At 36.7% G+C, this 26145-nt stretch overlaps 1 protein-coding gene across 1 annotated transcript; it reads left to right on the top strand.

The window, feature by feature from the left end:
- Positions 1–1014: 1014 nt before the first annotated feature.
- Positions 1015–25898, top strand: ITM2B (integral membrane protein 2B). The gene is made up of 6 exons (XM_012534757.3): positions 1015–1302; positions 20634–20762; positions 22241–22447; positions 23234–23344; positions 23828–23978; positions 25108–25898. Exons 1-6 carry the CDS (start codon positions 1186–1188, stop codon positions 25191–25193), a joined length of 801 nt encoding a protein of 266 aa, XP_012390211.1. The 5' UTR covers positions 1015–1185; the 3' UTR covers positions 25194–25898.
- The last annotated feature ends 247 nt before the right edge of the window (positions 25899–26145 follow it).

A 26145-nucleotide genomic window follows, 5' to 3' on the forward strand; every position in this document is an offset into this window, starting at 1 on the left:
AGCATGGCCATATTCCGCAGAAACTCAGATTCAACCTACTTTCTTCATGCTTGACTCAGGGCAGAGCTGCCGCAGCTGAAACATTCTAGAGCGCACCCACATCTCTGGTTGAATCAGGACACAGCCGAGTGGAATAAGGGTTCAAGATCAACCATTTGTCCAAAGGGCCATCTGTTGACACAGTCATTAACCCAGTAACACTGCAGGCCATTAGCCTCTCTTGAATTAGGTGAAAGCGAAATCTCTTCAAAACATAATATTGCTTTACCCATAATATTTTTAAATTTTGGACAAAGCTACTAAAGATTCATCATCGAATATGAATCGCAAATCAGTCCCGTGTGCTTGTGGATTTTGTCCAAGTCTACACGGGAGGGGAACATTCTGTTTTAGAAATGTGAGATGTATGAAATGCAAATCTGCCTAGAAACTTCCTCCCAACTGCTCTGGGACTAGGCAGGGCAGCCGTTGACCTTGCGATGGCGGGGGGCCGGGGGAAGAAAGACAAGGCCAGTCTGAGTCAGGTAACGCCCTTGGGTGAGGTCCGATCACAAGTCACAAGGATAGAGAGCATTAAACATTTCTGTGCTCCACCGAGTCGGTTCCATAATAAAGTTAGAAAATGGAAATGTGGAGGCCCCCAAATTCCACGGCCTTTAGGTTCTCGGTGCGGGCAGCTGGCAGGGAAGGGTCCGCCTGGCGCTGCAGGTTAACCCATTATCCGCGACAGACCGGTAAAGTTCACCCGATTTTGCTACACAGCTGCAACATTGTGCACGGAGGTAAACTGGTTGGAAGCTAATTCAAAACTGCAAAATCCAGGCCCGCACGCAGGAGCGCCCTTCCCGGTTACATCTCTCCTCCGACCCGGGGAGAAAGCAGGGTCTGACTCGGCTCGGATCTGCACATCGTGTCCGCCCGCAGGACCCCACCCCGCCCTCCTCCGGCCCCGCCCCCTGCCCACCACCCCCGTCCGCCCTCCTCGGGCCCCGCCCCCGGGGGAAAGCGAACGGTCTTGGCTTCGTCCGGGAGCTGCGAAGCTGCACGGCTGGTGCTGCAGTATCCTGCGCCACCGCCACTTAGCCGTGCTCCGAGCCCGGCCGAGGAAGCTGCAGTCGCAGCCAGGAGCCCGCAGCCCGCGTCTCGAGCCCACCGCCGCCCTCCGAGGGCGCCCCAGACCGCGCCATGGTGAAGGTGACGTTCAACTCGGCTCTGGCCCAGAAGGAGGCCAAGAAGGGCGAGCCCAAGAGCAGCGAGGAGGCGCTCATCATCCCCCACAACGCGGTCGCCGTGGACTGCAAGGTCCGAGGGCCAGGGGGTCGGAGGAGTGGGCGCTGGGCCCGCGGGAGAGCTGCGAGGGGCCGGTGCTGTTCTGCGCCCGAAGCGGCGCGGGGCGCGGGACAGAGTCCCCGAGAGGGCCGAGCTCTCCTTTTTCTCGGGCCGCTCCCCTTGCTTGTCCGGCTCAGCTTCTTTGTAAGAAAGTGCGTGTGTGGAAAGCGGCGCCTGACGCGGGATAGGGAGCTTGGGAGGCCTGCGGGGAGGAGGATTGGAGAACGGTGCCGAGTGCACGGTCGTTGGTGCAGTCCGGGAATGTGCCCGGGGCCAGGACTGGGTTCGGTCGATCTGGAGACCGGCGGTGGCACGCAAAACAACAAAAACAACAGCGGAGTTTGGCACTTCCTCCCAGTATAATGTGCCTAAAATGGCTGACATCTTTACAAGCCTACACCTCTGTAGCTTCCTACTTTCGTTTCTAGGCTGAACAGTCCTTGCACTAAGTCCGGCTACTGTAAAAGCCTGTTAATTTTAAAAGCATTTTCTTCTTTACCTCCTCTTTTTCCACGGCCCTTCGGTATTGGCAGGTGAACTTCACCGTGGGGTCTGGGGAGGGAGGGGGGGAGGGAGAGGGGGGCGAGGGAGCGGGCGAGAGGAGAAAGCAAGGTGACGGTCTGCTCAGAGTAGGTTCTGGCTGTTAATTTTAGTATTAAAACGATTATTCCCGGTAAAGATCGCTAAGTACTATGTGGATGTCTGTGTAAAACCGACAATTGACTTTTAAATGATATCAGTATCTTTACGAGAGTCCCTTACACTAAGTGAAACTAAACGTAACAAACTTGTCTTACGTCCCTTGTAAAATTGTCCTTTATTTTACAAAATCCCCCTTTTAGCCCTAAGCAAAAAATCAGGAGAGGAGGGACCATGATTGTGCTAAGTTTTAGTGGTTTACAATAATTCTCATTTAAGGTATGATTATAATTGTCTCAGAAGTTGAATAAAAAGGAAAGACTCACAGCCTCTTTCTAGGAGATCTTCTTTAGGCTGCAAAATTTTAATCCTGTAGAAATCAATTGTAGAAGTTATTTATGTTGCGTAATTTTTAATTTTTTCGTTAGCATTTTTCAAGACCTATTATAAGTAGGGTAAACTTAGTTCTAACTTTAAAAAAACTAATAATTTGTGCAAGTATGAGTAATAATCGTTGTTTTTTATCTAATGGAAATTACTACTACTGGAAAACTCACTGTAAAAAATGTTTGAAAATACAACGTTAATCTGGATGTGCCTGTACTTATTTTTTGGAAATGTTCTAGTTAAAAACAAACGTCAGGGGTTGACTTTTAAATTACTGTCTTGCCTTGAAATAGGAAGTGGACTGATTCCCTAAAAGGAATTAGAGTTTTGGTATTGGTATTGTTTTCCTGAATCCGTTGTAAACCGTCTTGATCTTAAGAGAAAATGTTTGGAATCCACAGAGGATAATTCCAGCAGCAAATTATTATCTTAGCTCTATGTTTATCTAACATTCATTGTACCTAAAATAAGTTGATAGTCAAGTACTCAGTCATAACAGACTGAAATACGTAGATAGAGATTAGATAGATTTTAATCCTATTATTTGTCTTTTTAAAAATCCTATGAACAAATATAACTCCTCCTATTAAAAAAGAGAGAGGGAGAAAGGATTGGATGATGTCACTTCAGATGGCTTTTCCCTGTTCCTCTAGTGAAAGAGATGTGAAACTCTGGACAAAAATCAGAAATAATTTGCTGGGCAGCTTTAAATCTGACTTTTGGCATTTACTGTCATTTCTGAAATGGTGACCCTGTTTTCAGATTCTCAGAATTTCTCACAATTTCACCGTATTCAAATATTATGGTCATAGCAGCAGGAAAAAAAGTAACCATTCATAGCTCTGTGCTATGTTTTCTGTTTCTGTTTTCTCAGATCCCCATAGCCAAAGAAAAATACTGGAACAAAGCTGTGAGGGCCAGTCTTCCTTTGTAACCACATAGCAGTCATGGATGAATTGGCAGATACAAAATGACATTCTTTTTCTAGCTATAAGCTCAAAGACTTCTTAAGTGAGTGACAAAATACTGCTCGACATTAAAACTAGAATCCTTATAATCAGTCACTTAACAGTAAATGAAAACCTTACTTAATAACAGACATTTGTGGAAGATCTCTTAGAGCTGGGTCAGTGATTCCTTAATGTTCTCTGGCTCCTTGGGGTGACTGTGCTGGGGAACTACTGAGTTTGACTCCCTGGATTCTGCACAGAATCAGCCTTCCTGTGTTTGCCTGGGGCATTTCCTTGCCTGGTTGGTGGAGAGGATCCAGTTTAACTAGTTAATGGGCCAGAACCCCTGAACAAGAATTTTGAGTATCTTTAACTCTCCTAGGCCACGATATCCCGAAAACCATTGTTTCTCAAAATGTACTCTTAAGGGTCACCTGATATCATCTGGGATTCTGGTTTAAAAATGCAGATTCTTCAGACCTTATGCCGGAAGAATTCTTACCACTCCAGTCAGCTGGCTTATGTAACACGCATTCCAGTACTTTTACACTGCTCCTGTCCTTTGCTATTTCTTTATCTCTTTTCTCACTGCTGGGTGAGGACCCTCTGGAAACAGCTCCATTGTCCCATTTTTCAGTCTTGTCTTTTCAGTAGCTATTAATCCCAACAGCCATGTCTATTGATTATATTACCTCAACTAGCTTGCTATTTATTATTCTTGCCCTACATTTTCCCCTATGTTTGTGTAATAGAGGTGAATTTGAAATTATATGCATGTTTTATGTTAGAGGCAGCAATTCATTCATGAATGTTTGTGTTTCTACTTTGAACTTTGGAAAATTGTTATATATATGTAAATATCAAAGAAAATACTTAACGTCCTGAGTTGGAAGTCCCAGTTTTGTCATTACACAACTACTTGATCTTGGGCTTAAGTTTTTAGATTTCTTTATGTGTAAGATGACAGGGTAGGAGCAGATGGTCTGTAAAGGACTCTTCCAGTTTTAAAATTCTATGAAAATGCTAGAATTACATAATTATATTTGGCAGGAATCAAATTGTTTTAACTGTGGAAAAAAATAACTACCTCCTCACCCTAATCAGACTGTTCCCTTTGTTCCTCCCCATGTTCAGCATGTTACATTCCTTCCTTATATTAAGTAGCCATGGATCACAGAGAAAGGAGATAGATAGAGGTATTATGTAATACGCTCAATTTTCATTTTGGGTTACCTCACTGTAGAACAGTAGTTGTCAATAACAACTTCTGTTGTCATGCCTAATTAGGAAATGCCTTTCCCGATCTCAGGCGTCGAAGAAGCTCAAGTTTCCTTCATAGGTATCCGTGCAAGTTGTTTTGCTGATAAATAGTGTTGCCTCTTCTCTGCTGTGCATCGTAGTTGTAGTTGCAGACCTCCTTAAAAGGAAAAGTAAAATGCTCGTGGAGCGGAAAAGATGGGGCAGGATGGAAGCATAAGTGAAGGACTGCTAACCCAGTAAGTTCTGAGTTACCCGTCACAAAATGGCTACTTGGATCCTAATTCTTTATACTTTCTGGCATTTCTGTTTGCATAAACAGGACTGGTAATTTTGCCTTTTGGTGGTGTTGGTGTTCATTGTATTTTCTGGTTTTGGGGAGGTAGAGGGGAGAAGGAACATAAAATATGATGACATTTACTGAAATGTTTTGATGTTTACAGAAGGGATGGGGAGCTTGGTTCCCTTTAACAAAAGTGCATATGATTACCTAGTTGTGTAACTTAGGTGTCTGTAAACAACATTGGCCAGCAAACACTTTACAGTCACTGCATTTTAGTTCTTCATGAGGATATTGATGTCTGAAGTGAAGGATTAGTTCTGGGAGACAAATTAATTGCCCCTGTGCCTACCAAGTGACTTGACAGGACCTCCTATGTACACACGCCTCACGGGCTGCTGCAGCTGCAGAGGGTGGACAAAATTGCATGTCGTGCAGTTGGAGGTTACCTGCTTGGGGTCTTCCCAGTGTCATCTTAAACTTATTTTCTCCGGACTAGATAGAAGCAAGTATATTATCCTTGGCAAAATCATAAACCTGTAAGACGTTATGGAATATTGGCTCTGCCATATAAGGTTTAAGTGAATGGAAGTATTATTTTAATCAGAAATATCTCTTGAAACACATGGTACAGGCCTATTTAAATTGATTTAGAATTTAACTTTAGAAGTTTTCATTATGTATTGCTAAGGCTTGATGTAAGGTGGGACATTTTATTTATTTGTTCTCATACCATAACTTAAATATCTGGAGTGTCTACTTGAAAGTCACTTTCTTTTTTCCAAAAGGAAAATACTTTCTGAATTCATGGTATAACTAAAACTTCTTGGACTCCTTTGTATGTCATAGTGTCAGTAGAGGAAGAGCCAGAAAAATTTGTGTCTTTTCAAAATGACATCAGTGAATGCATCCTCTTAAACTTTTCGGTAAACTTGTCATTTTTTATTAGAGCTTAGACTAAAGGAGTTAAGGACTTTACCATCAAAGGACTTTTCAGGACATAACTGCTGCCTGTTAAAATAAAGGATTTGACAGCACATGGTGGTTTTTGTCAAAATGCTGTAGAAAGTAGCAACACTGGAGCTATGTTTTCAAGAAGCTTATGTGTAGAGTTACTTCCTTGGCTCTCATTTTCTTGCACAGAGCTTAACAATGAAAGTTTTATAGGGTAGGCAACTGAAAGTTGAAAATTAGAAATTTTATTGTAGATATGACACTAAGAACATCATTAAAAAATCATTTAATTGTGATTATCCCTTTTAATCAGTATTTATGATACGTGTACTTAATAGCTTTAAAGAAATCTACAGTATAATCCTCTATTTTATGTGTTACCAACAGTTGAACAAAATTGTTTTTAAACAATTGAAGTTTTTTTGGAGCTCTTTAATTGATTAGAGGAAAAGAATGAAGTATTTTTATAATTCTGCCATTTGGGCGAAAAGCAAGTAAGAATAACGTAGACTTTTTATTCTTATGCAGAAGACTTTCAATCTTGAGTTTCAGAAATAAAATATTACTATTTTTATGATAGAGGGATGTTCTAATTTTTCATTTAATATTTATCTTTTAATCTTGATAAGTTTCTAGCAGTAATTATATGACTTAAAGCTAAAATATATTTGTCAGAAGAGAAATTAATGTTGAAATTAAATTTGCACAGTTTATAAATCCTAAACATTTTCAAGTTAAACATGTAGGGATTTTATTTGGGAAATTGACACTAAGTATGACGTTAGGTATTTAATACTTTAAGATTTTGAAATATTTGCATAAACCTTTTTTGGCATAGTTGAATTTCACACTTTAAAAAATGAGAAGTTTTAATGGAGTTCTGTATATTTGAATGTTTTAACTTTTAATGCCAAAATTACTTTTCAAGACTTAAATGTTTTGCATAACGAGTTAAGAATAAAGCGTAAATCTTAGATTGTTTTCTCTGCTTTAAATATGATTATGATGTTTAAAATTATTTAATATAAAAACCAAAAAGGTAAGTTGCATTGTTAAGTAAATCACTTACTGCAGTGTCCAGAAGAAGGATCCTCTTTATGCTGGGAAAAATGACTTTAAGAGTTGGTCCGCCGAGGTCTGCAATTTTTATTTATTTTTAAAATTTTTATTTGTTTATTTAAAATTTTGTTTATTTATTTATTTATTTTTGGCCAAGCTGCATGGCCTGCAGTATCTCAGTTCCCCAAGCAGGGACTGAACCTGGGCCACCACGGCAGTGAAAGCCCAGAATCCTAACCACAAGGCCACCAGCGAACTCCCTAGGTCTGCAGTTCTTAAAATTCATTTTGTCAGCCAGTCTCTCTAGTATTTCTTTTCTACTATATATACCATGTCGGTTTTTAAAATTTTTTATTTTATAGTTTTCTCCTCAATCTATTTTACCTTGCTTTCATATTAGTGCTAGGAAAAAATTTCCCAATCCCATCTAGGGCAGTGCTAGGCATGTTAAGCAGAGACGGCAAACTCTACTCCTGGGCCCAAGCAAATGATATAGTGAAGCTAGGCTTTTTTTTCCCCCCTATATTAAACAACTTAGAATATTCTTCATTTTCATCGAAAAAAAAAAAAAAGGATCCAGTGTTGCTTGATCCTCCAGTTTTTAAAGGCAAGCTACAATCAGGGTTTCTATTTAAAACTTGACTTTTCAGTATTAACAACTAATTCATACCAGAATTTCAGGCGGAAACACTGAAGACTGACATAGGCCACCATTTTACAGTCTCCTTTACAGTGGAGAGCAGGGCTGGCAAATTATGGCCCAGGTGTCCAAATTGTGGCCTGCTGCCTGTTTTTGTATAACCCATGATCTAAGAATGATTTTTTATATTTTTAAATGGTTGGGGGGAAATACTCAATTTCTCTTGTTTGGCCTAGTTCCCTCACTCCAAAAAGGGGTATAGTTCAGGAAACCACACTGTCTACTTATTGAGAAGTCAGACTATGCAGTTTGTGCTTTAGGATTTAGATCCTATCTCTACGACTTACTGTGTTAGTTTGGATAAATTATTCCAACTCTCTGATTCTCCATCAGCTAACTGGGAAATATGATAATCTGTAAAAAATTGATCACAATGCCTGGAACAGAGTAAGACTGAATAGATATCTGCTGCTATTATTACTACTACATCTTTTTTTTTTTTTTTAATAATTCAAACTTTTATTTGGCACTACTACATCTTAAAGATTTCTAGAAGTAGACTTCAAGATAGAAGTAGAAAATAAATGAAGCATAGCATTTATTCATTTTGTATTGTTTTTTATAAACTAATACCTCAAACTTAACACTATTTTCACATAGTGTTAGATCCTACTGGCAAAAGTTAATATTGTTACCTGGATCTGATAACTTGGGCAAGTCTGGAAACCTCCCAAGCCTCAGTTTCCTCATTTGTAAAATAGTATAGTGGTACCAACCTTATAGTGTTCTTGTGATGGAATTAACTGTCCCTAGTTCATAGAAACTCAATTAAATGTTAGTGCTTTTCCCCATCCCCATCTTTTAAAAGTCCCGCTTTTCCCTCCCCATCATGCTTGTTTTGGAATATTACTTCTTGTGTTACTATTACCACTTATCCCTACCTCACATGTCAGTTACATAACAAGATTGTTGATAAATAACACACTGTTTCCCCAAGGTATTCTGGTGAGGAGCTGTTCCTGCAACTTAAAAATCCTTAGCATTCAGTAGCTATGTCCATTTTTGTATAAAAGTATATTTCTCATTATGTAATAGATGTTGATAGAATTTTATAAATCTAATTTTGGATTTAATCAAAGTATTAATTTAGCTTTAAAATGCAAATACTAGTCCTGCCCTATCTCTGAGGAACCCACTTTTTTTTTTTGGAACCCACTTCTTAAATTAGTGGTTCTCAAACCTTTTGGCCTCCGGACCTCTTTGTACTCTTAAAAAATTGTTGAGGACCCCAAGAGCTTGTTTTTGTTTTTGTTTTTGTTTTTGTTTTGCGGTACACGGGCCTCTCACTGCTGTGGCCTCTCCCGTTGCGGAGCACAGGCTCCGGACGTGCAGGCTCAGCGGCTATGGCTCACGGGCCCAGCCACTCCGCGGCATGTGGGATCCTCCCGGTTCGTGCCCCTTGCATTGGCAGGCGGACTCTCAACCACTGCGCCACCAGGGAAGCCCCTGTCTTATTTTTATTATGAAAATAGTTTTGACATTGTGGATCCCCTGAAAGGGTGTTCTGGAGCACATGTGGAGAACTTCTACTCTAAGTACTTGCTGTTTCATGGTTTTTGTTTTCGTTTGTGTTTTTTGCAATTTTAGATATTACCTACTGGCTTCCTAATATGGAAAGTGAATATTTAGCCTTTTCTATATATTTACGTGGTATATACATAATCTGTTCTCCTAGTATAGTTATAGTAATGTCTGGTTAAATTGATAGTCCATGGTTTTATTATAATTGACATGAAACTTACACAGAGTAAGTAGTAATGCAGTATAACTACTAGTTAATGTAGTTATACTGCATTACATTGGAGTAAGTAGTATAACTTATTCTACTTCCTTTCTTGTACAAAACCATTTTTATTTCCCCTGAATTCGATAACTGACTTCTTGGGTCAAGGGGGAGGATTGCTTAATTTTCTATGTATTGCTAATTCATCCTCATACTCTCTGACAGCAGTATAATTGCCTTTTGTATCTACAAACTTATCAGATAACTTACCGAGTTCCATATTTTTCTTGGCGATATTTCATTTGTCATTTTTCAGTCTTTCCACCCAGACTAGTTGTATTCTAGGTATGTTTCTACACCGATGTCCTGAGAGTAATTATTATCCTGGAATTGTTCTGCCTTTGCCTCCATCCTAAGTTGGATCTTACGTTTTATAAATCCAAGAAAAAGCATCTGAGTGCAATTATTTTTTTAAACTTTACTTGTCTGAGAGTCTTTACTCTGTCTTCACATTTAATTGATAATTTATCTGGGCATAAAACTCTAGGTTAGCAATAATTTTCTTTCAGCATTTTGATGGCATTGCTCCGTTATCGTCTAGTCTGATGCCATTCTGATTCCTGGTTCTTTGAATATGACCAGTTTTGTTTTGTTTTTCCTCTAGAAGCTTGAGATTTTTTTCCTTATGCCTTCAGCTTTCATAATTGTTATTGACATACTTTGTTTTCTGTCATATCCATTTTCTGGCTTAAGGTTTATTTATTTATCCCTTTACTATCACTCTGTTGAGCTTTCAGGAGGAAGTAAAGATAACCATTTAACTGGAAATCAATAATAGAACTTTCAACTCAGCTGTCTTCATAGCTTTAAGATTTATTAGAATATTTTCTTTAACATTAAAAATGGGCTTAATGATAATAATAGATAATAATGGAAACTATGTGCATTTTTATTAACACCAGTTTAAGGTCAGACAGGATGACCTAAAAAGAGGCATCTTCTTGTCTCCCTTTTTAATGTTCCAAAATTGTCTTCTTCATGAGTAATATTAGAGGCAACTCACTCACTACCAACTTCATGGTTTTTGCCTTGTGGCTTTATTCCTCTAAGTTAGGTTCATTTTTGTAACAATATCTTGCCTTTTTCATTGATTTTGAAATACTTATATGCTAGTGTGCCTGAGTTATTTTTCTTTATTGTTTTTCCTTCATGTGCATATGATTTTAATACTTTCTGTTACTGTCCTTTGTAATTTGATGAATAATAGAGAAAAATTCTATTAATTTTGTCAACATGTTAATAATACGAACACTACTGTTGTAATGGTTAACACATACACATAGTGCTTACTAGGAGTGTGGCTCAATTTAAGTAAACCTATTACGATAGGAAAAATCTGTAGAAACTCAGGCTAGGCTATGTTTCTGGTTGGATATGAGTGTTATCCAGTTGTAACATGGTATCACGTCACTTATTACCAGAGTTAATTTGCCTAACCTATTATTTAGGTAGGTCATTGACCTAATAGCTCCATGATTTTCCTTCCCTAAGGTGTGCACATGGAGTCAGATGATATTCAGGCCTTATTTGGTGATACCGCACAAATAATTTTATTTAACTTCTCTGGGCCTCGTTATATTTATCTGTAAAATGATGTATTGGACTAAATAAGCTTTCATGGCTCTTTCATACAGGAGCTTTTCTTACTGAGAAGTACACTGATCACATATTCAGAGGCACCTACTACTGCATGGCCAGACTATATACTAGGGATTTAAAATTCACTAAACACCTCAACCTTCAGGAGGCCACTGGTGTAACTCAGAGAGACCAACCATGTGAACCAAATTAATCACAGCCTACTTAAACATCTGTGTCTGTTTTCACAAGAAAACAACCCCCTGGATCCAAGGGTGAGGAGAGTGGTAGAATAAGGGAGCAAGATGAAATGACTATTCAGTGTTTATTGTACATGCATTTGGTGCTAGGCATAGGTTCAAAGCACTTTTTACATGTTCACTCTAGAGAGACAAATATCTCTGATCTCAAGAACTGGAATTATGTTTTCTAATAGTCATTTTATATAACTTTCAAATTTTTAAACTTGGATGGGAGATGTAACTTTCCACATTTGAATTACTTTATGTTTTTAGAAGAATATACTTGGAATTTTCTCTGCAAAAGTTTTGCATTTTACATGGAATGACTCATTTGAATACAAATGTATAGTTATCTCGTTGAATGACATTAAAATCCAAGATTTATACAAAAATGAGTCCAGAACAGGTTTGCTTTTTTCCTCCTCTAATCTTGACACATAATTTTATGATGAATCATAGAGTAGAGCCTTCCTATCATACTTAAAATTTTTAGGAAGACAGTTGATATTCTTATTAGGAACAATATGAACTCATGATTCAGCCAGTGGCAGAAGAAATCTATCTTGACCAATTTATCAATCCCTAGTAAAGGTTGTTATTAACAGTAAATATCATTTGTATATAATGCTGTTGTTTAATCTCACCAATATGAATTGGAAAACCTGATGAAATTTCAAAAGTATTATCATTAGTACACTTCTCTTCAGTGTAGATTGAATAAACACTATATTTAAATGATGGTCATCTTTTAAAATATTAATAAGTAGGAAAAAGAATAGAAGACTCTTAAGGTATTCCTATATTAATATTCTGCTATGTACCAGATACTCTGCTTGTCCCTAATGATGTAAAAAGTGATTAAATTACAATCCAGCACTAAAAGCATTTACAGCCTAATTTTTTTTTATAGTTCTGGCCTATTTTTTTTTAAACCTAGGCATGTGCTAATTTTATATAATGCCAATAATTTGGTTCAGATTTCATATTTCTCACAGTAGTTGAACTGTTATGCAATGGCTTTAAAATTTTTATTTATTTATTCCTGTTTTGCTGCTTATGTGTCATAGGATTTGTTAACAAAAAAGGACATTAATGAGAAATTGGTTTTGTAGACATTGTAATTTTATTTATTTTAATTTTTAAAAATATTTATTTATTTTATTTACTTATGTTTTGGCTGCGTTGTGTCTTGGTTGTGGCATGCGGGATCTTTCGTTGTGGTGCGCAGGCTGCAGAGCGCGCAGGCTCTATAGTTGTGGCGTGGGCTTAGTTGCCCCCTGGCATGTGGGATCTTAGTTCCCTGACCAGGGATCGTCGAACTGGCGTCCCCTGCATTGCAAAACAGATTCTTAACCATTAGACCACCAGGGAAGTCCTGACATTGTAATTTTAGATTAGTTTCTCTTTTAAAAAATCTCTCCCTATTCCAAGTGTAAAATAATGCAGTAACATTAATATCCATATAATGCCAATCACTTGGAAAGCTGCTCCCTTTTTGCATTTCAGACATAAGATTTCTCATGTGAACTTTCTCACCCTAGTTGAGATAGTATCAATCTTACCTGAAAAGTCAAATGAGAAAATAAAATTCAGATTACTGATTTAAATGAGCAAGAGAAAATGCAAACAAATGTTTGGTGTCTTTATAGATTTTTAGCTTCTTAGCCATAGATTTTTGTGTTTTACATATAGCAGAATATATTTGGTAATGAATTACTGCTATTAATGGTGAACAGGTTGCTGGATCATGTCTTTTTGTTGCTTTTTTCCATGCTGGGAAAAGAAAACTAATGTAGAAGCCAGCTGAATAGAACATGTGCCAGTGGCAAATGGATGGCACTGGTATCCTACATGATGGTAATCAGTTGGAACGATTGCCTGTGTAAGTTCTGTGGTTCAAAGAGTATAGTTAGGAAAACATTTTGGAAATTTTTTTAAGTAGATCTTAAATGATGACCAAGGTTTTTATTTTTGAATTCTTATTGGAATAGGAAGTCATTTTCTTTTCCTCTCCAGTAATGCCTTTTTTAATTGGCCTTTTCAGTATTTTGCTGTAGATTGCTTTTTTGTTTGTTTGTTTTTTAAAGGGTGAACATATTTTAAGAGTTTATTTGTAAGCAATTTTAATTAATTTAATTTAATGAGTATATATTTTTAATCATGAGTATATTTTAACAAAACAAGTTAAATTTATTTCTGTGCATCAATAAAGTATTATGAAAGGAAAAAAGAAGGAATATTAAAAAATGAAAGGTGTAGATTACTTTTTATTGGCTTTACTCCAAGAAGATACCTGTTTCAGCTTACCTTTCCCAGCTAAGTCAGATGGTGGTGGGGATAATACTAATAGCTATCACTTAGCACTTACTATTTACTCTGTGCCAAGCAGTGGTCTATATACTTCAGTTGTATTTCCTCATTTAGTCCCCACACTAACCCTATGAGATTAGTGCTATTATTAATCCATTAATGATGAGGTGATTGAGACAGAGAAGTTAAAATACCACTTGTCTGTCTGTTTCCCATCCTCCAAAATTTTGAGATTTCTTGTCTGCTATCAATCTTTTCATCCTTATCTTTCTTAAAAGTTTATATCTTTTTCATCTTCTTCAGTATCATTTAATGGGCTTTTAGGAAAAAACACTCTCCTTGCTCCTCATAAGTTGGGAAAGGAGAGGAATTCGAATATACTGGAGTATTAGTTACATACTGAAATTCTCAGCCTTTCTAGCTTTATACTGTTCTGTTAATTTTGACAAATACGTGCACTTGTGTAATCACTGTAGTCAAGATGCAGAATATTTTCCTCACCCCAAAATGTTCTTTAATATCACTTGGTAGTCAATCCTGAGTGTCACACCTGTCCCAGTTTTCTGTTCCTGTAGTTTAACCTTTAGCCAGAACCTCGTACAGATGGTATTATACCATGAGTAGTTTCTGTCATTCTCATTGTTTCTGTCTGTCCGGAGAACTGGGTGTTGTCTGGACCATCTTTTATTCCCGTAGCTCTTGGACTGTGGTTTTTCTGAGCTTGTCCAATCCCAGCTTCTCTCTGTCACCATTTTTGGTTTGCTTATGCCATTCATGCTTGGATTTGTTCTTTGCAAAAGAATACCTGTTCTGTCACTTAGAACCCAGAACTCAAAACCCTTTTATATGGAGAAGTAGTTTAAAATTAGGTTCTCAGAAGGAAGCATACCCAGTCATAGCTGGAAATGAAAATCAAGGTTCAAAACCAAGCAACACTGTAGAAAAGTACTTGGTATGTTTGGTCTTCACTAGGAAGAAAAATGATGGGGGAGGAGTTGAGAAAACTAGAACATTGATGAGAAATCTGTGAAAATTTGAATTATTATATATATATTTAACGTTGGCAGCTAATTCTGTATTTTGTAAAACAGTGTACAGGCCAAACAACACATCCATGGGCAGCTGGCCTGTGCAACCCCTATTTATTGATATTACTGAATGTGTTTTTAAAAGTACATATTTCTAAATAAATATATTTCTGAAGGTTCAGTAGCTTATGCTACTCTGAGTTGAATAAATTGTATTGGTTCTTTTCTGTATTTCTGTTTTTAAATATAAAGTGTTTTATGCCATCTCTTTTTTTCTTTTTTGTAATACGATTTTTAACCCTAAGAGATACTTTCCTCTTTAGTATTCTGGTTCCTAAAGTGGTGTTGTTGCATTTGCTCTAATAATGCAAAATAGTATGTCTGGGAGCTCTGAAAAAGTGTCTCTTCATTCATTCTACAAAGAAGGCTTACATAGAGATGCCAGAGGACGTGAAGTGTGAGTTGTTAGTATGGGCACAGAATAAAAATTATATGAAAACCCTTGCATTTTGTCTGAGTTAAGTTTATAATTGAAGCACATTTACTGAAGCCTCTTAGGGAACTGATTGAGGTGACCTAATTCTTAACTAATTGAAGTACCAGAACAGAATTTACTCTTCATTTTGCTTAAGATATAATTGGTTAAGTAATTTTATTATCATATGATAAGATTTATTCGAACCAGAAATTAGTACAGTGCAAGAGTGAGAATGCTTTTGAAGCCGCTTCTTTCTGTCCCTACTGTTGAGGGGTGATTATAGGCCAGTGTGTGCTTCAGCGTCTTCATTTATAAACTGGGGTAAAAACTTGAGGTTTTAGGAAGATTAATGAGGTGATAATTGTACAGCACCTGTGGGAGTTCTTTTACCTTATCAGCATCATTTAAGGTGCACCAGTTTTATTGCAGTACAAGGGGAGGAAATGTCTATGACTTGTTTTAAATTAGGCCAAGTAAAGTTTTATGTCCCAGTGAAGTTGCTCTTGTTCATGAGTGGTTTTCCTTTTTCTTATGATTTTTATGATTTTTGTTGTTAATTATGAAATAATCCAAGCATATAAAAACAAAGAATTTGTAGTACCATTTATATGTTTTTTTCCTTTTATGTTTTTTAAGTCTTCAATATATGGTGTTTTTTTAAAAATTTTTTTGCGTTAGCATTATGTTTCTGAGATTAATCTCAAAATCAACAGTGCTAGTTGGTTTCATTTAGACTTTAATTATATGAACCCATAATACTTTATTCTTTACTTGTGGACATTAGGTTATTTCCAATTTTTTTCCTTAATGACCATTCTGCAGTAATCATTATTGAGCCTCTTTTTGTGTACAAAAGTGTTTATCTAGGGTTATGTTATTAGGAATGGAATTACTGGGTCATAAGATATATGTATCTTTAATTGTATTAGGTACTGCCAAATTGTTATTCAAAACATTTGTACCATCTCCTGTCTACTGTGCAAAAGTCCTCAATTCCCATTGTTCCACACTTTCTCCAGCACTTGGTGTTGTTAGACTTTCTTTTACTGCCTGGTATATAGGAACTCAGTTGGTATTTTTTTCTCTCATTCCCCATATTAAAATAAAATTTACATGCAGTAAAATGCACCTATTTTATTTGTACAGTTTGATTGAATTTATGGTCATTGTATAAAGTCATGTATCCACCACCATAATCAAGATATGGAACATTTCCATCACCCTGAAATATTTCCTCATACTTCTTCCATCTTCCTTTCACCGTGACAGCCACTAAGCTGTTTTTTGTCATTATAGTTTTTCCTTTTCGTAGGTAGTCTTCTGCGTTGGAGTTTTTTTTTTCACTATAGTGTTTCTGAGATTCAGTATGAATATACCACACTTTATCCATTCATCAGTTAGTGGATAGCTGTGTTGTTTCTGGTTTGGGGCTATTATGAATAATGATGCTAGGACTATTTATGTGTAAATCTTTGACTCAGTTGATTTTTAATTACTGATCTTCAGCAATTTTGCTGAACTCTTAATTAGTTTGAATAATGTGACTTTCTCAGATTTTCTACATAGACAGTTGTATCATTTGACATAATCACAGCTTTGTATTCTTTTTTCTAATCTTTTAATCAGTTCATGTTCTATCATTTGTGTACTACCTAGGATCTCTAGTACAATGTTGAATGAAAACAAAGAATCAGTTTTAGTGGGCATTCTCATATTCCTGACTTGAAAGGGTATGGTTTAATTCTGAAGTTTCACCATTAAATATGAGGTTTGCTGTAGATTTTTGATTATTAGCCTTTTTCATGTTAAAGAATTTCACCTCTTCTGGTTTGCAAAGAGATTTTATTATGAATGGGAGTTACAATTTATCAGATGCATTTTCTACATATTTTGAGATGGTCATGTGGGGTTTTTCTTAAATCTTAACGTGGCTTTTTTCTCTAAGTATACTCTTTCAAGTTTTAAAATTTAATCATTTAAAATGCATTTTTAAATCACTTAGGTTAACAACATTTCTATCTTGAATATACTTTAATCCCTTCTCTGTGACTCAGACTGTAACAAGGAACGTCATTTATTTGTCATGCATACTATTAATTTTGACTGTAAATTGCTTAAGATTTCAACCATGTCTTAGTCACGTTTGAATTTCCCACAGGATCTAGCACAGTACATTGCAAATAACAGGCCCTTAATGTTGAACTGGGCTGCGTGCTTAGGGCTACTCTTCTTTGCTAAAAAGCCACAGTCTCCTGTGCGTCATAAATTCTTATGTTGCCCCCACCTTTCCTTGTCACGCTGGCTGCTGATGTGTAACTTTGGGGTCATTAAAAAAATAAATAACCAAGCTTTTAAAAACTTTTTCTACATTCTACTCCCTCATCAAGTATTAGCTGAGTGCCAACTAAGTGCCACGGTTGGCTTGGTGCTACCATACTAACCTTATAGAAATTTAGAGAAAAAAAGAGATTAGACAGACTTTGAAGACCTGTTACCTCTTTTATGAAATAGATGATTGTGGTGCATGGACTTTGGGTCTGTAATTTGGAGATTCAGACTCTTATTTCCTGATTCTTAAGCCATGGTTTCACGTGGTTGAGGTGCTGAACAAATGACCTGTGAGTACATGAGGTATTTTATAAGTTAGATTCTCTTGAGAAATTTAAAATTTTTGTTTTATTGTCATAGTCCTGAGATGTGATTTTTGAATGAACATGAGAATTCAGACTCCATAGCCTGTTACACAAAGTCCCTCTGTGACCTGCCCCAGTAACCTCTCCATTCTCACCCCTGTACCCTTCACCACCATACTGGGCACTCCAGCCGTACCACGTGTGACCCGTGGAATGTCATACATTCTGGCCCCATGATTTTATTCATTCTTTGCCCTACACATAATGCCCTTTCACTCTGTCTTCTGCATGGGTAATAAGTATTCGTCCTTCATTCTTCTCCAGTATTTTCTCCCCTGGGAAGTCTTCTCCCAATCAGCCCTTCTTCTGTGCTTTCTACATTCTCCTGTTAGAGCCTATGGCGTATTCATGTTTTTTGTATATTTGTTTTCCAGGCTGATCTGAGCGATCTCTTTCTTGGCAGAGGCTACATGCCCAGTCCTAGCACAGCTCTTGGCACATAGTAGACGTTTATAATTTATTCTTGAAAATATTGTTTGTTGACCTGCTAAAAATGGTAGAGCAAAAGGCCTGGACACTGTTAATCAGTTTAACCTTCAGGCTGCATATTCTTTTTTTTTTTTTTTTTTTTTAAATTATTTATTTATTTATGGCTGTGTTGGGTCTTCGTTTCTGTGCAAGGGCTTTCTCTAGTTGCAGCAAGTGGGGGCCACTCTTCATTGCAGTGCGTGGGCCTCTCACTGTCGCGGCCTCTCTTGTGGCAGAGCACAGGCTCCAGGCGCGCAGGCTCAGTAATTGTGGCTCACGGGCCTAGTCGCTCCGCGGCATGTGGGATCTTCCCAGACCAGGGCTCGAACGAGTGTCCCCTGCATTGGCAGGCAGGCTCTCAACCACTGCGCCACCAGGGAAGCCCCAGGCTGCATATTCTTTTACGAGTGTCTGCCCATATGCTCTTTGGCTATCCCTTTAAGTGCGGCTAGTGAAGAGAGCCTGCCAAACAGGGGCGTGTTGTACACACATTTGACTGTCTCAGCAGCTGATACCAAATGTTTAGAAATGACTATTTCCATTTGTCATTCTCGTCTCCCCACCCTGCCTCCTCCCTGAAATTAATTATGCTAGGAACTGTTTCTCATCTCAGACAAGGGCTCAAGCAAAACACTACATGTACTTTATCATTCAGGTTTCATAATACCTTATGACTCCTGTGGAATTCTTGTAACTTTCTGTTCACAGATGGGTATCTTGTATGGCTTGATAAATTCCTCTAGGTTTATTCTCAGTACACACTACTTCCTTGCAGTGTACTTGTTGTCTTGAGTATACATACCATACACTGACAGGTATGCCTAGCAAAGTGTGATGCTCTCACAGTGTTTGAGCCAATCCTTAGATTGAATGGCATTTTTTCTACAGTGTTAAATTCTGTGTTGAAACGTCAACCAACCCAAGCGCCTTAAATTGTTTTTGGTTGGCTGAGACATCTGGGCTTGGGCTTTACCCCTGTAGTATCAAGTTAAAATTCCTTATCTTAGAATTGAAAACATAACCTTAGCTTTCATTCTTTCCTCACTGAATTCTTGCTTCAACCGTATCCAGCATTGTTCATACAGGTTTTCTTCCTAACTTTTAAGTTATATCCTATTTATCTATGGAGGTGTAGGTCAAGTCTACTTTCTCCCTTAATCCATCCCATATTGAGTTTTCCAAGCAAAGGATAGAGTTATATACTTGAAGGGCTCTACACACATACTACTTACTAGATCATCTTTTATTATGTTGGTTTCAAGTCAACTGGAGCCTTTCTTTTGCTGCCTGTACTATTTCTTGAGCCACTGGTTATATAATACCAGCAGCTAATCTCATTTGTTTGTCAGCTCTTTGCACATGAACATGGGCACAAATAAGAAATTAGCTATAACTCTGAAGCGACAGTAGAGGGCCTGAGTTAGAAGGGCAAGGAGTGTATCTGACTGAATATCCTGACCCTAGATGATGTTCCAGTGCTAAATTATTTCCTTGAGGGGGGTCAAAATCAGAAGTCTAAAATTGTGTGCTAGTTGTATTGTCTCTTGACTTAATAAGTTTTTCTTACTAAATCTTTCCTCAGTTTTCTACTGATATCTTAAAAATGAAGAACTTTGGGCTTCCCTGGTGGCGCAGTGGTTGAGAGTCCGCCTGCCGATGCAGGGGACACGGGTTCGTGCCCCGGTCTGGGAAGATCCCACATGCCGCGGAGCGGCTGGGCCCGTGAGCCATGGCCGCTGAGCCTGCGCATCCGGAGCCTGTGCTCTGCAACGGGAGAGGCCACAACAGTGAGAGGCCCGTGTACCGCAAAAAAAAAAAAAAAAAAAAAAAAAATGAAGAACTTCGTTAAACTGGGATTCTTTAGGGTAGAGCAGTGGAATTACAGGATTATTTTAAATACATTTGTCCTACTTTTTTGAGATTCTAATTGTTTAAAGAATCTGTTTAATATTATTTGGTTTGTCCCCAGTTTTCGTGTAAATTTTTATTATGTTTGGTTAGGAATGGCTTTGTACCTAGTATGAAATACTAATTACCTGCAGCAGGCTAACACATAATTTTATAAATAATCTCATATACCCCAACATTGTAATACACAAGACTCAGCACCAGAATTTTGCACGACAAAGTTGTATTGTAGCCTCTTCTGAATTTTTAAATATTAGAAGATATTTTAATCACTAAAAGTTAGGCACAGAAAATAGAAATTGTGGAGTATGTAATTTATTGCTCTAGAGATATGGGTGGCAGGTGGGGTATTGAAAGTTAGAAGAAAGAACTCTCCCAAAAGACTGGTGTCCCAGCTCAGGAGGCATTAGGCTGGGTCCTGGTACCACCACTTAATCATTCCTGGGTAGATTTTGATTAGAGACCTGACTCCTTTGGTCTTTATATCTTTGTTTATAAAATGATAATTATTAAGGTTTCTTTCAAGCTTGATATTTCTGTGATTCTGACTGCAGATAAGATATTGATCATCAGTCTTTTTCATATTTTAGGACCCAGATGAAGTGGTACCAGTTGGCCAAAGAAGAGCCTGGTGTTGGTGCATGTGCTTTGGACTAGCATTTATGCTTGCAGGTGTCATTCTAGGAGGAGCATACCTGTACAAATACTTTGCACTTCAAGTAAGTGGGAAAATGCTAGGGACATTTTTGCCTTTCCTTCACGTGTATTAGAAAATTGACCCAAACCTGTTCTAAGCCTGTGCTTTTTTGTCTGTGGCCTTTAGTCAGAGTGGTGGTCCTATTTTACAGTTATGTTAAAAAATCTCCTGAGCATAAGTTTGCTGAACCTATTAGACAGTCACTAAAAGCAGAATAACATTGTTTTGCTGACTAAAGGGTATAGATTGCTGGATGATTTTTAAAAATTGACTAACCCTCAATTTTCCTACCATAATTAATAGCTAAGTTATAGTATTTTCAATTGCCAGTTGAATAGATACACCAGCCTCAAATGTCATATTGATAAACTATAATTTGATAGACATTTTGGGTTTCCCCACAATAGCCTTTTGCTCCTGGGCCCAGAGTATAGTGGTTCCACTTCTCTCTGCCTCTTCCCCAGTCATTGGTTTCTCTTAAGAATGTGATTTCAGCAATAATGATGAAGTAATTTAGGATAAAAGTTGTTTATAATTTATTACAGAATAGTAATCCCAGTGGATTAAGACATTGTTTTCTTCTGATTACAATGATTATGATTTATGATCTCTGTTTTGTGATATATTTCTCTGACAGTAATTCAGTATGTGTACTTCTTTTAACATACCAGAGTTTGGAGAAACTGTTGACAAATAGATTTTATTTAGAAAGTGAAATATTCTACATAGGATGTGTAAATTTTGTGCTCATTTTCTATATTTTTTGAGATAATGGCATGTTGATAGATATTAGTGAAATACTAGTCATCTTTCTAATGCAGTTTTTTACAAGAAATGTATTTTTATATAAAAGAAATCATTTGCGATTCCACTGTCCAGAGATATTTGTTGACCTAACATTTTGTTATATGCTCCTAATCTTTATTGTATACGCATACTTTTAAAAAAAATCTTTATAATGATTTGCTATAATCTGATATTTTCCACTTAATTGTGATATATTTTAAGGCAAAATCAGAACTACTTGTATGCCTGTGGAAATTTCAGAAAAACTATCCCTTTTGGCTAATGAGAGAAAAATCATGTAATCAGTGAATCACATCAAAAAGTTTTAGAAGTATGTTCTTTCAGAAAAACATTACTGGTTTCTGAATATATTTTTATAAAAATAAGGCTTACAGGTAGAAATAGGCCTGTGTGTTTCTTCAGATTTACTTGTCACCAGATGGATAATTGCTTTTATATTCTGTTTTTGTCGAACACAAAAAGTAAAGGAGAAATCAGCTGCTTTTCTCCTTCTGAAACCGGTTTTTTACAGTACTTTAAAACCTGATCTTAAAGAATGTGTTAACGCTGTAATTAAACTGTCTGACTTGTCATCTAAAAGTAAGAGTTTGCAAGCAAAATGCTATGTAGGTAAAGGTGGCAGCTTAAGTAATACTTACATTTAAAAACCTGTCTTCCACTGAATTGCTGAAATAGTGTTTAAACTCTCTGTAGCCAGATGACGTCTACTACTGTGGAATAAAGTACATCAAAGATGATGTCATCTTAAATGAGCCTTCTGCAGATGCCCCAGCTGCTCGCTACCAGACCATTGAGGAAAATATTAAGATCTTTGAGGAAGATGAGGTTGAATTCATCAGCGTGCCTATCCCAGAGTTTGCAGACAGTGATCCTGCCAACATTGTTCATGATTTTAACAAGGTGAGCCAGGTGCCCTGAACTGTAAAAGAATGCAAGTTCCTTAATTGATGCTTTTGTAGTTTCATTTTCAGTATTTGCTAATTTATTCTATTTATGGTTTACTTTTTAAAAAAATGGCCTTGGGTTTCTTCTGCCCTGCAAGATAAACTCCAACATTTGATGGGCTTTCTGTCTGAAGCAGACCCTCAGTGAACCTACCTTTCTTCCCCTTGCCTTGTCTGTCTTAATACACACCATATGCTGTTCTTCCTTTGCTGCTAAATTGCTTTTAGAAATCTAAATGTTTACATGGTTTAGTTTAACTCATTTTAATCCTCAAAACCATCCTATGAGATGGTCTTTCTCGATCAGGTTTCTCATCTGAACCGTAAGAACACAAAATCATTTAATTGACTTAGTTCTCTATGGATGGTAGTAACTAGTTAGTACTATTCTAGATGCATAGGAGAGAAGTTAATTTTTATATACAATAGATGGATGCCTTGGAGGGCATTAGGGTTTATAAGTGAGGGGACTGGGGACTAAGTCTCTTAATCAGGTGATAGTTTATTTGAGTTAATTTTAATAGTTTGTTGTTATCTGATAAGAACTGTATTTACTAGTAGCAAAATTTCCTCTCCCATTACTATTTCCATTCCTACCCCACCAAATTCTTGATTTGTGGAAATGCAAGTGATTTACACATTCTAATAGTACAAGTTATTCTTAAAAATCCAGTTGCTGCCTGTCTGTATATTGGTAATATTTGTACATTAATCTAATGAAAATATATCTTTTTCTTCCCAGAAATTCACAGCCTATTTAGATCTTAAACTGGATAAATGCTATGTGATTCCTCTGAACACTTCCATTGTTATGCCACCCAGGAACCTATTGGAGTTACTTATTAACATAAAGGTATAAAACTTTCAAATACTTCTTATTATTGATGCTGTTACAGCATCTTGGAATTCCTTGTTGAGAAATTAGCCCTATAGGAGCCCATCTTACTGACAGTATGGCTAATAAGCATTTTACAACGAGGAACTAAGACTTGTGGTTTCAGGTTTTTTCCTTGTTTCTTTTAATACTTTATATTTTGAAATTAAAATGTAATTTCTAAAATTATATTTAAGTTTTCCTAAAGGGCCAGAGAATAAATCGTAGGCTTTTAAAAAATAAGATCTGTGTTGCAACTAATCAATTTTGATGCCATAGACAATATGTAAACAAATGGGCACAACTATATTCCAATAAAACTTTATTTATAGAAACAGATGGTGGGTAGTAGTTTGCCAATCTCTGTTCTGTACTATAATCTCTAAGAATTTTGTCTGCTTTCCTTGTCTGTTCAATGTATGTTTTGAGATATCTGTGTAATATATTCTTTTCCAAATGTAGGCTGGGACATATTTGCCTCAGTCATATCTGATTCATGAACACATGGTCATCACTGATCGCATTGAAAACATTGATCACCTGGGTTTCTATATTTATCGACTGTGCCATGACAAGGAAACTTACAAACTGCAACGCAGAGAAACCATTAAAGGTAATACTTTCTCATGTTAAAATGTTGGCAGAAAAGTTTGTTTTACTTCATTGTGTTAAATTAGATTTAGATGTAAGCTAGTCATCGTTACCAATACACTTGCCGTGAGTGAGAAAATAAAACTATATTGTACCTTGTATAGTATTTCTAGATTCCTGAAGAGTCATCTTAATTCTAAATCTACTCTTTTCAGATAGAATAGGTGAATGTGAAATGTCATTCCCTTGAGGTGCTCTTACCTCACTTTGCATATGGCCACCCAGTCCACCTTTCCATCCTACCCCTTCGGTTGAGCTGTACTGTGCAAGGGTTCTGCTTATCCGGAGGGTCTCTGAAGTAGCTCTTCATTTGTATGCTCAGGGATCTAGGTTCTAAGCAGAGTTTGCCTTTTGGATCACATTGAAGATAACCACAGTCAGGTTAGTTCGAAAGGAATTTGGCTGAAGAATTAGGAGCATTGACACAACTAATGTAGCTTTGCCAAATCACTTCACCTTTGTTTTCTCACGTGATGACATTATCTCCCCATTTTTTTTCAAGATCATTGTAAAAATAAAATGAAAGTACACGTGACAGAGCTTTAGAAAGTAAGGAGTGCCATGCAGATACACTATGGTGTGATTTCTTTGAAATTGTGGCACCTAGTTAAAGTGCATTCCTGGCTTTCTGTTAGCACTTTTGATAATCCTGTTCTCCCACATTGGGCTGGTGAGTCACCTGAAGCCTGCTGCTTGATTTCTTTCATTTTAAAATGATCTTATGGTTCATAGTTTTTTTTAAAGTCATAATTTTACATATAATACAATTCACCCTTTTTAGTGTGTAGTTCTGTTTCAGCAAATCACCGCCACAGTCAAGACATAGAACATTTCCACTACCTTCAGGGTCATAAATTTATATGTATGGCATTATTATTGTTACTAGCGTCTGTTAAGATACTTAGTTTAGAAAAGAGAGGGAAATTATTTTCTGCAGTGTTAAATCTACTTCTGCAGTGTTAAAAAAATCTATAGAAGTTAATGGAATATAGAGTAAAATATTTTTTATGTCTAAATAATAACTGTGAGAATTAACATGAATATTTATTACTGAAGAATCAGAAATTTAAAAAATTTTCCCTTCCAAACAGGTATTCAGAAACGCGAAGTCAGCAATTGTGCTACGATTCGGCATTTTGAAAACAAATTTGCTGTGGAAACTTTAATTTGTTCTTGAACAGTCAAGAAAAACATTATGGAGAAAAATTTAACACCACAGCATAACCCCACCCTTTGTATTTTGTGCAGTGATTATTTTTTAAAATCTTCTTTCATGTAAGTAGAACACAGGGCTTCACTGTTTTTCATCTCATTAACTCAATTAAAACCATTATCTTTAAAAAAAAAAATCTTTTTTTCTTTCCAGGTGTGGTGTCTTTTATCTTGAATTAGTAGTTGTATGAAGTCATAGGTAATAGTACACTTCACCGTAGATCTTAGGAAGAGTTTAAATTTCATTAATTCATTTATCCAGATTTTTATGTTTTAATTATGCATTTTTAAGAGGAGGGGTTATCTAATAATCATATATATGCATACGTAAAAATGGACCACAGTGACTTATTTGTAGTTGTTGCCCTGCAACTTAGTTTGTTAGAGCATTTGAGTACACATTTTAATTTTCCTCTAATTAAAATGTGTAGTATTTTCAGTGTCATATTTAACTATTTAGAGTATGATTTCCACCTTGATGTTTTAATATCCTAGGTATCTGGTATAATAATATTTTAGAAAATGTTTGGAATTTAAGAAATAACTTGTATTACTAATTTGTATAATCTATACCTGTGCAATGGAATATAAATATCACAAAGTTGTTTGACTAAAGGACTGTGTGTTGTTTTTCCCACATAATAAAACCAAAGAGTAATTTGGTTCTTCATATCTTGAGATAATCCATGTTAAAGAAGAAACTATTTCTTAAAAATCCAGTTCTCTGTATACAGTGGGTAAAGTCAAAGTTTTTTTAAAAAATAAAAAACTTTTAAAGTAACTACATTCTTCATGGATGCTATTAAAGTAACATCTAAGACTCAACCTTGAAAGATGCTGTTTAAACATTGTAGAATAATGCTTTTGTATTTAATGGAAGGGCTGTCATTAAACCTGAACTTTCCAAGGAACATAAA

This window comes from Orcinus orca, chromosome 18 (genome assembly GCF_937001465.1).
Source record: "Orcinus orca chromosome 18, mOrcOrc1.1, whole genome shotgun sequence".
NCBI classification, from domain to species: domain Eukaryota; kingdom Metazoa; phylum Chordata; class Mammalia; order Artiodactyla; family Delphinidae; genus Orcinus; species Orcinus orca.